General features: G+C 42.0%; 1 protein-coding gene across 2 annotated transcripts in view; it reads right to left on the bottom strand.

Annotated features, from left to right (window-relative positions):
* The window catches only part of SH3RF3 (SH3 domain containing ring finger 3), a 298,858-nt gene that overhangs the window by 18,098 nt on the left and 265,395 nt on the right, over positions 1–15,365 (bottom strand). For both annotated transcript variants that reach the window (XM_064143669.1, XM_064143670.1), the window contains exon 9: positions 1,729–2,066. In XM_064143669.1, coding sequence (XP_063999739.1) covers positions 1,729–2,066 — 338 coding nt within the window. The remainder of the gene's footprint in view (positions 1–1,728; positions 2,067–15,365) is intronic.

The raw sequence follows: 15,365 nt of genomic DNA, 5'->3' as shown, positions 1-15,365 counted from the left end.
TGCATCAGTTACGTACAGTTTCCTCAGTGAGGCATTTATGGTAACAAACCAGATGCCTCAGAAAAAGCTGAAATATATCAAAGTGGCATTGTTACCTTCCCAATCCAATTTCAACCTGCATTTAGTAAAACATTGCATGGGCTATGAACTATTCTGCAGTGTTCCTTATTATGCCCTGCATCACAGTATCACACAGTATCACAGTATCACCAAGGTTGGAAGAGACCTCACAGATCATCAAGTCCAACCCTTTACCACAGAGCTCAAGGCTAGACCATGGCACCAAGTGCCACGTCCAATCCTGCCTTGAACTGCCCCAGGGACGGCGACTCCACCACCTCCCCGGGCAGCCCATTCCAGTGTCCAATGACTCTCTCAGTCATGAACTTTCTCCTCACCTCCAGCCTAAATTTCCCCTGGCGCAGCTAGAGGCTGTGTCCTCTTGTTCTGGTGTTGGCCACCTGAGAGAAGACAGCAACCTCCTCCTGGCCACAACCACCCCTCAGGTAGTTGTAGACAGCAATAAGGTCACCCCTGAGCCTCCTCTTCTCCAGGCTAAACAATCCCAGCTCCCTCAGCCTCTCCTCATAGGGCTGTGCTCAAGGTCTCTCACCAGCCTCGTTGCCCTTCTCTGGACACGCTCAAGCATCTCAGTGCCCTTCCTAAACTGGGGGGCCCAGAACTGAACATCTGCTTCATGACTCCAGCTGGGTTCAGCATTAGATGGCTCGCTCAGTCCATTCCTTTCAGTTTCTTCCACATGCTCAGACAAAAATAGTTTCTTTCAAACTTCTGTAACTTTATTATTGCTCCAAAAATGTTTGTTTTTTTTTCATACCAATTCCAGAGAGTTCCCTAGACTGCTTTTTGAAAAACCTGTCATGCTTTTGTAAAAAACATATTCTCCTCAATCACTTTTGGAGCGGAAAGCATTTCACTAGCAATATATCAGTGCATTCTGCTCCCTTCCCAGGCTTCAAACTGCAGTCTCATAGAAAATAATTACCTGAAGCCACTAAGATTCTGCACATGGAGACCTCACTCTTTACTGTTTATCATCAGTTATCTCTCTTTCCATCTGCTTTTGTATTTTCGTTTTGGTTTTGTTGGTTTTTTTCCTTTTTGGATTTGCAAGATATGTTGCTCTAAGGCAAAAAGGTGCAGAGCAGTCTGCTGAAATGAATCATTCCTCTCTAGAAATGAGCTGTATTTATTTGCAACAGGTCATTGAAGGTGGTAATGACTCTAAGTATACCTAAACAAGAAGAATTTGAAATCTTTTGGTATAGCAAATCAGGCCAGAAGGGGCCATGTTGAGTAAGCACATCATCCCTGTTGCCCTCAGGGAGGAAGTTGTCAGATGATAACTCCACAATTTTATTAAAACATAGGGATCCCACTTCAAAAGTGGCCTTTGGAAACAGCAGTTACACTTTCTGGGCTGAGAAAGCACTGCTGTTCTCTATGTTTAGACCAGGGCTGTACAGTGTCATGGGCAGTTGCTGCTCTCCACCTTTAAAATCAATGGACATCAAACGTGCACTGTGTGTCAAATGGTTTTCAGTGGGTAGATGCACATTAGCCCTGTTTTCCTACAACACAGCTGAGCTACCCACAAACAGTCCACAGAGCACTAAAACTGCAACATCCCTTCAGCAAGGTAAACTTGCAGCGCTCCTCCAAATGCTCCCTGAGGATGCAAGCAGCGTCAGGAGATACACAGCTTACCTTTCCCGAGGCAATGGCTTGGGCTCTGGCCGAATAGCTGCCATGGAAGAGAGGGGCTGCCTGGCAGGCGAAGGGATGGAGAAATTCAAATCCAAGGAGCCTGTTTTCCTGTGCAGAGGCTCCAGCCCCATGGCTCCTTGCATTTCACTCTCAATAGGACATGAGCCGGCCCTGCCATGGCTGGAGAGGGAGGATAGCTCAGGTCCCACTGCCCCTTGCAGGACTCCTTCAATGGCTGCTTGGGGGTCGTGCGTGGGGGACACAGACGGTGGAGAACGTGACTTCTTCTTTGTTGATGCTCCTGCTAGAAGTTTCAGTAGCCCGCTCTTCTTCTCCTTCTGCAAAGGAACCAAATGAAATACAGGCAGTGAGCAGGTCTGTCAATTCCCTTCATTTTTCTTTTGCAAAATCTCAATGTGTGTGGCAGGAAACCTCTCAAAACTGCCTTTTTTTTTTTTTTACTGTAGGCAGATCCAGGTAGAACTTTCAGTAGTAAAGTAGTAAAGTAGAGCTTTTGGTACTAAAGATCCTATGAAAATCCCTCCTCATCCAACACAGTTTCAAGTCCTTCAGCAGAGTAAAGACCTAACATCCAGCAAAAAAATTATCTCCATTTTTAAATTCACCCAGGCCTTTTGAAAGAAATAGTTCAGTTACAGTGGGACAGCAAAGCTAAATACTTTCCACACAGAGAAGGCAGCAATAGAAGCATTTCCCTGTCTCTTCCAGAAGAATCCTGTCTCTCAACAGAGAAATTCCTGGAAGTAACGAATCAGGCTGCATGGCTAAAAATCTCTGCTGGGGAAGCACAAGGATCTGAGGAGAGATTTCAGATTCCAGCAAGAAAAGCATTTGTCACTGCTGTCTTGTTTATTCCCAGTGCAGATTTACTGTAGGGAGAAGGGAAGCACCTGAGGGTGGTTTGATAGCCCCTTCCAGTGTGCGCTCCCCATTGCACTCTGCATCACACAGCTGCACCGATGGTTGTCTGACTCCGAGAAGCAGGCCACTTCTCCTCAAGTATTAAGGTAAAGATGTCGTCACTGTGACGTTTGAAGACAGACCACAAAATTCACAATTGCCAATTGCAGTGGCAGTACATGGGAGGCTTCAAAGTTCTGCAAGAGTGTCTGATACAGAGGGATGAAAACAAGGTAAGAGCACCCTTTCAGTTCATGGGGGTGGGGGGGGGGTGGGGGGTGGGAACAGGAAAAGAAAAAACAAAGAAAAAGGGAAAAAAGATTTAAAAAGCATTCATCCTGCATTACTGAAGAAAAACATCTGACCTCATGGGGTTTATTGCAATGTTAGAAATCCTGCTGCACATTTACCTCAAGTACTGGGATGCTTTATGGTAGAGGGGGCTGTATGCAGAAACTGTTCATCCTCCAGTATATGCCAGTACATTTCTTTTCTGTCAGAAGTGCAAGCCATTACCCAAGCCTGCCTTCAGAGACTCAGGACTGTGAAGTTTAGCTATATCTCTTAATTTGTTCTATAATAGGATGCTAGGGGATTAAAAACAAACTCAGCAACTGCAAGGCTTATGGAACGGAAACTATCTCCCTATACTCAGGCAGTGTTTCTTTGCAAATACAAGATGGTAATTTATTTATTCTCTGTAGACAAAATGTCCCATGCAAGGTTTAAAATGGTGCTCCATAATGTTCTCTCTGCTGAAGTAATTTCTTAAAGCAGCTTTAAAGAATAGGAGGGTGACAATAAAATAAATATAAGCTTTTAGAAGATGCTTGGATTCACTGCAGTAAATGTACTTGGAGTATTTTATGTCTCTGCTCTCAAAGTTCTTGTTTGCATTCTTTAGCTGTCACAGACTGGTAAGAAAACAGGAATACTGTGGATATTGAGACACAGAAGAGCTGGAATGAAGCATAGCTGTTACTACAGAGACAACATCTGCTGAGTTTTGAAGAGTCTGAACTATGCTTCCAGGCCCCAGTCTCCTGCACACTACTGGTTGCAGCTATATGCTCTGTTTAAAAGGGTGTTTGTCACTTGCAGGATGAAAGGGTCTATCCTGCCAGGATGTTCATCCAGGCAGAATCCATGGGAGCTAAGGGAGGATGACCATATGGCACCATCAGGTCAAAACCACTAAGTAAATTCCCCTGTAAACAATAGAAAAGGAGACCAAATGCTCCTGATAAAGATGTTCTGTGTTTTTTTTTTTTTACCCAATGGAAAGGGACCACTGTGGGAACTGTGGTAGGTGTGCAGGCTGGAACTGACCTGAAGCACCAGAATAATACTTGAATTTCCCCTTCACTTTCTAATTAAGCAATATCACTGCTGTCATCATTATATCAAATTTTAAAGCACTCCTCGAAATTGCAAGGCTCTCCTTTCCCCATGGGGCACTGAAACAATAGCTCTAATGATCCCAGCATACTGTGTCAATATGCGTTTGAAGGTGTCTAAAGGTCAGTGACAGAATACAATAGCCATTGTGAGGCTCTGGAGAAATGACTATTGTGCAGCAGTGAGCTCTCTGAGCCTCTTTAATTGGCAGCTTTGCACATGCAAAGTAACTATGTGAACTAAAGCCCTGTATAATGAACAATTAATATTCCTATGTGGTACCAGCTTTTCTAATTTTTGCCTCTAATTTAAATACCTTGGCAAATTTTCATTAGGAAAACCTTGTGTGACTGAGGCCATTTAAGGCATAGAAGCAAAAGTCTTTGGAAGGAAGGAGCTGCATGTATTCACATCCATCTGCACACTAAAAAACTGATGAGTCTGGCAGCCATTCAATTTTATTTACAAGAAGAGTTTCCACTCTACATGGTTAGTCCTTGCATAAATTTTTACACTCAGACCTCAGATAACAACAGCACTAGGATGACCTTGCTGATATGATATAACCTTTATTCTACTTAAAAAAAAAAAAGTATATTTAAAAAGATTTTTAGCCCTTCTTAGTCCACTAAGCATTTTACTAAACTTTCCAGACTAAGACTTGCCTTCTCTAAAGAGAGAAGATGACTTGTTTCAATTGCTAAGCCTAGATCTACTAGTCAAATCCTGCAGAGTTCCATCCTTCCCTTCCTGGCCTTGGTCAAGATATGTAGAGGTGAACTGGTTCTAACCACTTTGGGTGCCTGCAGATTAGACATTGCATCCAGCTCTTTCTCCCTTTGAGTCTGGCAAATGCTCTCAGCCTTCTGGTATCCCATTGCCAGATCCTCTGCCGATGCTGCTCTGAGCACTTCAAGCAAAACAGGGACTGTCAGGAGCTGATAATTTACTATGATGTGTCTCACGAGAAACAGATTGGGTTTGAACCTCCTGTGATCAGCAGTTCAGCCTAAACCCTTTCATGCCTCCTCCCCCCATCTGTAAAACAGGACTAAGTTAAAACTCCTCCTTGTGCCAGGGGAAATTGTTAATGTCTCCAGTGCTACCAAGCTGTACTTTCCTTTGAGAGCCTTTTCCAAGCCTTTAATATCTGAAAAACAGCAAAGATTTGGAATGGGATGTTAGTCTGCGTTCCCATCAGTGATTTATTGCCAATGTCCAAGTATTATGACTTCATTTAATATTTAGTGTAATAGCAGTCATCCTTCACAAGAAATTAATTTAATATTTATGTGGCTGTCCAAGACAGTCCTTTCTTCAGCAGCTTCACTGTAAATCAACGAGTCATTAATCGGCACAAATGCTGTAAGAGAAATCTACGTTCGTTGGTTACGGACTCTGGGTTTTCCAAACAAGACATCTGATGACTTTCAGGAACTAAGTTTTTGAATGGGGTGGGGGGGAAACACAACAACAACAAGAAGTTTACTTTTTTCCATTCACAGTTGGCTGTTTTATTGTTTTCTAGGAAATCTGTAATCTATTGAGACAGTTGTGTAAGTATTGAGTTTTCTTTGTCTAGTAGCTACACTTCCAACTGACTGCAAACTGTGTTTGATGTCCCTGCCTCCTGAACCCACTAAGGCCTGACCTTCTCATCTGTGTTGATGGACTGGATGAGGCACTTAGTGCCATGGTGTAGTTGACTGGCTAGGGCTGGGTGCTAGGTTGGCCTGGATAATCTTGGAGGTCTCTTCCAACCTGGTTGATTCTATGATTCCATGATATAGTTTCGCAGTATGGGCAGCATTCGCTCATCTCCTGCTTGCTGTCCACATATTTTACTGAATTTAAATAATCACCTTTGTGTTGCTCGGGTTTTATTCTAGGAGGTTCAAAATCAAAGCTTCCAAACCATTAATTCCATGAGGATCAATACCTTGTTCAAAGAAAAAAAAAAAAAGGCAAAAGATGAAATCAGCTTTTTTAAAAAAAGCCCAGGCTGTTTCTAGTTAAGAAACAGGAAAGGACTGCGAACACAGAACAATGCAGGCAGGTTGTCATTTCTTACTTCTCTGGTGAAGCCCACGCTTGAGACTCTGCACCTACAGAGCAGCATGAAGGAATCTTAGTGGAAATTAGTCTCTGGTAGCAGAAGGATGGAATGGGCAGTATTTCTGTGACTGAAGGACACACCTGGAGGAGCCAGCACTTGGATAGGTGCAGGTTCCCCTCAATCTGGCACAGCTGGAAAAGTGAATACAATCTGATCTTAACAGCCCATGAAGGATTAGATAAAAAATAAAATCTCAGATATGTAAATGTTGAAATATTTTTCTTCTCAGTAATTGGGGATGATTTTTCACCTCATTAATAACCTCACTTGAAGATAATAACTAGCTCCTCTTTCAGCTCCAGAGATGAGATGAGCACAGAACGCAGCTACTTCGTTGATGACTGAGTGATAACGGAGTCCCCTGTCTGCAGAGTACTAATCATGCCATAATCCAAATACCAATTACATGTACTGGCTATATTAATGCAGATTAGTTTTTTTCCAAAACCAGCTTAATAAACAGAAAATTATGTTTTATTTTTCATCTGCAGCTCCTAATACTTCATTTCCTACCTTTCCAAGCTCATTAAATAAATGAGGTAACCTCACTGCAAGCTTATAGAAAAACTGGCTTCAGTCATTGAAATGAGGTAATTTCTCATGCAACACCAGTTACATCAGTAGATAACAGAGTCAAAGGGAGAAAAAAGGTTTCATTTGAAAATGGAGAGAAGAGAAATGAAACTGTTTAAATGCTGCCCTGAGCCCTACAGAACAAATGAAGGACTCCTCTATCAGACAATACCCTCAAACCACCTCTTTTACTGCTTGTTTAACTTGGTCAGTACTTGTTTCAGTTAATTTAAGTTAGTGTCTGGAGGATAGAGCATTTTTTTGTTGTGATTCCATCCTGACTGCTGGCAGCTGATGTTTGCGTTGAAGGAGTAGGTGGTCTTTTGGATTATGTTTTTTAGGAGAAAAGCTCTTCAGTTTTTTTTAAATCTGCAAAATCATTTTGCTTGAGATTTTGATAATTATTTAAGAAGCACAAAGAACAAGCCAGCATCATCTCAAAAGAAAGCAGCATGTCTGGGATGTCTTTGGATATGAATTTATCATTTGCACTTTGTCACTGTCTCTCATGAGGCATAGGTGACATACTGAACAAGTCAGTAGTAATTACTTACTACACAAGTCCAATTTTAGGGGGAGACTAGTTTAGTATGTATGGCAGTGCTTGCCAAATAACGTGCTTCTGCCCAGAAGTCTATTATTATAAGCCTAGTATACAAGTTACATGGCAAGGAACAAAAATACTAATGACCAAAAAGAAGGCTAGCAACATGCATGCACACATGCACAAACACATTGGACTTCTGGTCACTGATTGAAAAATAGCCAGGAAAAAAACAAGCAAAATGTCTTGCATCTAGACCTGATTTCAAATGGTTTGGAAACAGAACTGAGAAAAAGAAACTCGTGTTCAGGTCCCAGTACAGCAAAACACACAGGCACTCCATCATGTGCTTTTGTTGAACTGGGGCGGAAGCAAGCCTCTAGGGACTACTGAAAGACATAAAGAGGAAAGCTAAAAATATATTTGAATATTCAATTTAGATGGAATATTAGATCTTTCAAACACTGGAACAAAGTTAAAGGCTAACTCAAAGGGGACAAAAAATCTGAAGATGAAGCGGAGAGTCTCAGCTATCGCTGAGCTTCCTTGGAGGCTGCTGAATTCACAACAGAGAGAAGGTAAAAGGAGCAGTAACATGAACAATGGTGATTTGAGGAACAGATTGTCTAAGATTGTCTTTTTCCTGTGTTTGATGGAGGGAGAAACTGATAGTTTTATGTTTAATTCCTCATTGTTTTTCTTGCTCTGATATGTAGGGAATAGATAATGATTATGAAAAGGATGGAAAGTTGTTGAGATACACAGCTTACTCCATGCACTGATAACGGTCTTCAATGGGAAACAGCAATGAAACAGCTGAAACAGAGCACCAGAGAATTGAAAATTGCTGCCATGGTGAAGTAACTCAAATTCATGTATGGACAAAGTGAAATGCAAGGACAACACCGAAGATGACAAACCCATGATTTTCATGAAGCCTATGGCAGCATTTCCACCTATTTCCAAGCAGCCACCAGCTATAGAACTGAGCTCAAATGGATATATTTAATCCTAATTTCAGTCTATGTCTTCATTAGAAGTGTGAGCAAACTCTCTGGGGACTTAAAAAAAGGAAGTAAGCATGATATCCTTGTACACACTTGACATTCTTCTCCCCTTTTCACTCAGCAATCCACTGGATATTTATCCTGCAAGTAAGGGAACTTCAGTACAAAGCATTGAGATATCTTCTCCTCTGCTCTCCTGCCCTTTGCAGATCTTATAAAGAGAGGTGTAAAGCATGTATATTTTCCTGGGGAAGGTAGCTTTCCATCTCATTTTGGGAGAAAATTCAATCAAGGATTTACATGCAAATGTCTCAAGTGTGGGATGCCCAAGCATGGACAGGAGTTCTTGCTCAGTCATATAAGAAATCTTAATCCTTTATTTCTGGAAGGAAATTTTGACACCCTGCAGAGCTGGGTACATGCCACGAATCCCAAGTGAAAGCAGATAACTTCCTCAGAGTGGAAAAAATAAGATCTAAGACATCCTTCCCTTCCCAGTATCTCCTGCTGACATAGACACTTGTTCTGCTTGTCAGATTTTGTGAATCCAGTTTTCTAGGCATTTAATTCTACCCCTACATTAAATGGAAATTGTGAATTCCAGTACAAAGCAAGAGCCTTAAAGTTAATAAACCTCTATTCTCAGCAAAAAATAATGACCATTATCAAACTGAGCAAAACTCAAATGCTGTGTTCGCTCTGAGAACACAGATCTCAGGTATTCCCATGCTACTGTCGCATCTAGACTGCCTGTTTTCACACAGAGAGGGAATCAGTCCTGAAAACTGTTGCTCAGCAGTATTGAAACGGCAAAGGTGTAGATTTGGGACTGTCAGGAAATGTATAGAGAAAGAGGTAAAATCATCTGTAGAAAGCAGCATCATGGAAAGCCCTGCTATGCTATGCTTTCCTGAGCCCTGTATCCTGGTCTGGCCACCACAGCTGGAATAGCATACTGCAGAGCTATGTAAAGCACAGAGTAGGGCAGCAAGGACCATGAGAGGTGGGGAACAACTCCTGTGCATTGGAGGTGCCCACTTGGAAAGCAGACAACTAATAGGACATATGATAGTGGCCTATAAAATCCTTGCGTTCACAAAGAAGTTAACATGGGAAGAGATCAATTAATTCCCACAATTCAGGAATTAGGGGGAATCTAAGGAGACTGTCAGGCAAATGGTCCAAAGTAAAATAAAGTAAGCACTTTTTCACACAAAGAATAATTAAATGAAGACTAACTGTACACAGTATCATGGAAGGTAGAAGTCTGAACAGATTCAAAGTGGGTTAGACAAATTAATGGAGAAGGTATCTAGCAAGGGCTATTAAAATAATGGTATGGATCCAGCTTCTGCTTCAGGAAGTCCCAACAGGTAAATGAAACAGCACTTACAGCATACAGAGAGATCACAAAATCAGTGAGAATTACTGCTATCATTTAAAAGAAAACGAACAGAAAAATCAGCTATTTGGACAAAAGTATAGGAAACAGGACAAAGCCAGGAATGAGTTCTCCCCTGTGCCCTCCCAACTTTGGGAAATCAGCTATGCAGAGACTTCCTCAGATGCAGAGGTCTGAGAGAGGGCAAAAAGGCAGTCAGCAGGATGCAGCATCAGCCAAGGAAGAGACACAGAAGGTTGAGAACTGCAGCCCCAGAGCATTTTCACAGCCCTACAACTGCTATTTGCGTTCATCAGCTCCATCTCTGCTGTGCAAAGCATGGTGGACCATGGGGTGAAGTGCTCATTCTGCACCAAGGATCCACAAATGTATTCGCAATGGGGCTGACAAGACCCTATTGCCTCCTAGACTACATACTGCTTCCTAACCTGGCATTGCACTGCCTTTGTACATACTACTTGTACATACATGTATCTACCATGGGGGTCCTCCTATATAATGCTAGATCTTGCAGATCTACCCTAACCTGGAGCCCAGCAAATGTTAAACCTTTATGTTATTATGAGTCAGTTACGACTGGATGATTTAGATAACTATACTTTTCAGACAAGTTAAGCAAAACATCTGGATGTAGTATGAACACCCTTCTGAATTTTTAGGTTCATTTATTCAAACTAAATGAGAATCTATCACAGCTTCACTGTTGGGACTCTGAAATAAGAAAATGCATGAACTGTTAGAGAATCTGCTTAAAATGAGTGGTTTTAAATAACATGATTTAGACTGACTGATAGCTTCCTCCTCTTTATCTCTTATAACGAAGTGAAAAAGATTAATTGGTCCTAGGGAGCACCAGGAGCACCACTCACATTTTGCAGAAAGCCAGAGCAAGGAGCAAGCTTACTCAATGAACATCTGAATGAAAATCAGTGACAGAAGTCATGATGTGCTTTGACATACTCTAATGTTACATGTAGTTAGCCCTGGTTCTCCTCATTCACAAGGGATAGATTTCATTTCAGAAGCAAATAGCTAAAATTGCCTGGTCTTGCTTTGTAATCTTATTAAATGACAGACAAGTGAGACTGGTAGTTTTACAGAAAGCAGAAGCTTGTAGGTAAAAGGTTTGGATTAGTGGAGGTCATCTTGTCCCTTGTCCCTGATGTATCTGTTCCCGCTTGGTTGATACTGTTTCAGCAGCTGTGCCACCTCAGGCTGTAATTTCAGCCCTCCCAACAAACTAAACAGTATTGGAGTGGCCTGCACTCAGAGGGAAGATTGCTTGTGGAAAATTCAGGCATCACAGGAGGCAAATTCTCCCAAAATCAATTCCCCATGGAAGACAAAAAGGGCAGTTTGTGGAGAAAGAAAATTTGCCAGGATTTGCGTGTACTAGACACTGGAACACGCTACAGGGGAACAATTTCTAGAAACACTTCATCAGTTCCTAAAAAATACATTTAGCTAGAGACTGAGGAGTCATCTAAGACTGACAGAGCATATCACACCTGCATGAACTGTGGCCTGGAGGTGATGAAAGCAGAAGCTCCCCTTGCTCAGGAAACGTATTTCTGAAAATCAGCTGGGCTTCACACTGCTGCTGGGGTAACTTGATTTGGATGAGGAGACCAAATGAGAGGGACCCTGATGGTTCTCAAATGATCTGACAATGTAGAAGCAGGTCCTTGACAGCATTAAAACCAGGAGAATGAACGCTTCGTGCTCCCTGAAGGCTGTCCTCCAGTTTTGGCAGCTCCCACAGCATCAATTCTGAGCACCCAAAAAATGATTCCTAATATATTTCACACACTAAAAAAAATCAGGTCTTGCCTCTCTTCCCTCTTGCCCTCACGACAGCATCTCTCAAACAAAGTGAGTGATATTTTAGTAGCATCAAGAAGAGAAATAACCAACAAACTCAAGCCAATGGCTTCTCTGGGAGTAAGCAGCTCAGCCTCTCAGCACCCAGGGGATCCCAGGTGCTCTGTGTCCATGGACATCACAGGCCTCACTGCAGCCAGCAGCACTGCACAGGGACAGAGCCGCTGTCTGGTGTGCTGAGGTGCTATCAGTTTGTGACAAATGGTTTATCAGCTTTGCGGGGAAAGCAGCTAAAGCATCTGCGCCCTCTCCTGTCAGCTGTGCTACAGGCATTTTCAGTCCGGCCACATTTCCAAGCAATGCCCTGTGAATTACTCCTGGGACACAATGAGGCAGCTGAAGTCCTTTTGTCTTATCAGGACCAATTGATCCTGTATGCTCTTAGAAAAATGAAGAAAGAATCCCAGCATCATTTTAAACAACTGCAAAGTAAGTGGCTGTCAGTGTCAGAGGAATGCCTCAGCACGCAAATGACAATTTCTTTGATAAAGTGACCAAGGCACTAAGGCTTTCCAAATGTCACAACACTTGGGCTGTAATTAATTGTAAGCTTTTTCAATAGCAAAAGGCTTGCTAGAAGCTGCTCAAGCCCTGGCAACATTTGTAATAAGAGCATCCTCTCTTCAGTAAAAATGGGATTTCATCTTGTTTTCCTAGTTGTATCTTTTTGTTACCTAAAAGATAAAAATGGAACTGTCATAGATCATGTGTTAAAAAAACACACTCAATGCCCTTATATGAGAGTCAGCTCTTTAGGAATATAAAATTCCTCCTTCTTAAATTGAAGAGCTGAGCAGAAGGATCACAGATGAGAAACAGAGCTAACAAAAGGGAACGGTGAGGGTGTAAGTACAGAAGGGGAGTCAATAGCACCATGGCGTTTATTCCTCTTGCACTAAGCTTAGTCTTACATTGCAGTCCTATCCTTCTGTTCTATTTTGCCTCCCTTTGTCTGCGCCAGTTATTTCTTCCTGACAGATGACCACGTAATTAAATGCAATCAAGTTGCACTGATTTATCTAATCACCACTTGTCATGTGTACCACCTAAGCCAATATTCTCCATTTCCTCACCCTAGCCTGACTGTAAGACAAAACATGGTAGCTCAAATGCCAGGCTTAAGCTGATTTGAGTAACCCAAGATACCTGAGGACATGCTTTATGCCTAAATTAGGATAATTTCAGTGGTGCAGCTAGTGAATGGCACCTCACATGGGTTATACACAGAGTCACATCTGTAACATCAAGAGCTCTCTGGCCACAGATTTGTTGCTTGTCTGGAGCATGAGGCAGCGACATCTGGTCGATGTTTTCACATGTGCCTACTGGAGAAGTAATTAGCAATGATAACACATATACAGCATATTCCTCTTTACTCTGCCAGCTAGTTGATTCACATGGAACATGTCAATGTGACCTGAAATAAAGGGTGGATCTTGCCAATTGAGAGCAAGAAATGGAAAATTTTAACACAAAGCTCAGAATGACTCTGTGAAGATGTTACTCACATACATCTCACATCTGAAAATGATGGAAACAGTGTACAAAGATACTGCACTAGAGCAGAAATGACAGTGCTGTCATAACAGTCCATCTCCAGGCCCATCTACCATAAGACAAGGTTGAAAAATGCTTTGCACAAGTCAGATAACAGTGCAAGAAGATTTCCCCTTGACTGCAGTAGTTGATTGACTGATGGTCTGTACAAACTGACAGCCTTTCTTTCATGTTAGCAAAACAAGGTGGGTAAACACTGGCTTAGAATTGTCTCATCTTCAATTTGATCATGGCTGATTGGAATGTCTCTGCCTGTAAAGATAACAGAATTAGGAGCCCATCACTTAAGCAATCATGACTTCTATCCATGCTCCTGTTCTATGATTGCTTTGATGTATCTGACAATCTTCCCATAGCAGAGCAGGCAATATGATGAATACCCTGCACAAGTTTGATCTTTCAACTTCCTCTAGGACAGCAATGGGTGTTCTTGAGGGGTCTCTTTTAGTTTTGCACTCTCCCTCTTTTTAATGCAGCAGCATAAATACAGGAACTCAAACTGCAGATAACCAGCTTGGCAATGTCTTCCAGTTAATGATTTTCTATTCAACCAAGAGGATATTTCATGCAGGTACCAACAAGGCTTGTTTCAGTTCCAGTGCTAGTCAATCTTTTAATTTCTTAGTAGCTGAGTTAGAGAGTGCACTTCTAAACCCAGCAGTGGGCACTGAGCTGACCAAATCTGCAAGCAGTTGGAAGATATTCTGGTTTTAGATGGGAATGAGTTTGTTTTCTTTGTGGCATGTTTTTAATTTGTGAACATGTAAGTAACACATCCTGTTGTAGCTACTGTTGAGCAATGCTTGCACAGCATCAAGACCACTTTTGTTTCTCATGCTGTCCATCCATGAGCAGGCTGAGGGTGCACAAGAAGCTGAGAAAGGTTGCAGCTGGGACAGCTGATCCCAACTGACCAAAGGGATATCCCAGAGCAAATGATGTCATGCTCAGTATTAAAAAGTGGGGGCAGAAAGAGGAAGTGAGGACATTAGGGGTGATGGTGTTTATCTTCTCAAGTAACCACTACACATGATGAAGCCCTGCTTTACTGAACATGACTGATATGCTGGTCTGAGGCTAATTGTAGTATTCTAATGAGAGAAATTAGATCATTGGTTGTAAAAAGAAACTAATGATAAAGTCTATATAATTTATTGGTTTGCTAAAAGGGATAAAAAGGCAAAGTATAAACAATTTGTCCCTCTTTTGCTTCAGAGCACTTGCTCCCTTCGCTTCTCCTCTGCTCTGCTCTAACATCTTCCACTAACACATAATAAGTAAGCTTTGCTGGTTGTTTTCTGCCTGGGAGAGAGAGGCATTGTGCCCCTTCTGGGCTTCTTTTATTTGTCTGTGAGGGGAGTTTGGATTTCTGTATTATTTCTAAATTATACATAGTTGTAAATACTTGTAAAAATATTGTGTGTCTATGCTTGTAAGTAGTTTAGCTTTGCTGTAAATACAGCTTCATCTTACTTCCAAGCTGCCTGAGCTTGTCTGGTAAATTCTAATGGGAGGGGAGAAAGTTCTCCAACTCATTACAACTGAACACCTGCCTACCAGTGGGAAAGTAGTGACTGAATTCTGGATTTTGCTTTATCTGTTAAAGTGTCCTTAGCTCCATCCACGAGTTTTTCTCATTGTTATCCTTACAATTCTCTTCCCCTTCCCACGTGGCAAGGAGTAAGTGGCTGTGTGAGGCCAAAGTTAACCCACAGCAAAGATAAACAAAGTAAGACTTCAAAACAATCTTCCTAAAATGGAGAAATCACCATTGTGAACTCTGCAAAGACAAGCATGACATGCCATTGTCTGGAAGGAGAAAGCAAATGCACAGATGCAAAACGAGGGGTGCCTGGCTTGTCAGCAGCTCTGCAGAAAGGTACACGGAGTTACATTGCTGCACCACAAACTGCGTATGAGTGAAGATGCAACTGTGAAAAAGGGGAGCTTCATCTGGAAACACAGAATGGTAGGAGTTGGAAGGGACCTCTGAAGATCATTTAGTCTAGCCCACCTGCTGACACAGGTTTGCCTAGATCAGGTTGTACAGGAATGCACAAAATCTCTAGAGAAGGAGACTCCACAACCTCTCTGGGCAGCCTGTTCTCCATCACTATCAAAGTAAAGAAGTTTTTCCTGAAGTTCAAGTCAAATTTCCTGTGTTCTAGTTTTTACCCATTGCCACTTGTCCTATCACTGGGCACCACTGAGAAAAGCCCCATCCTCATAACATCCACC

Source organism: Pogoniulus pusillus, chromosome 5 (genome assembly GCF_015220805.1).
Source record: "Pogoniulus pusillus isolate bPogPus1 chromosome 5, bPogPus1.pri, whole genome shotgun sequence".
NCBI classification, from domain to species: Eukaryota; Metazoa; Chordata; class Aves; order Piciformes; family Lybiidae; genus Pogoniulus; species Pogoniulus pusillus.
Note: the sequence above shows the minus strand (reverse complement) of the source record. Positions and strands in the feature narration are given on the sequence as shown.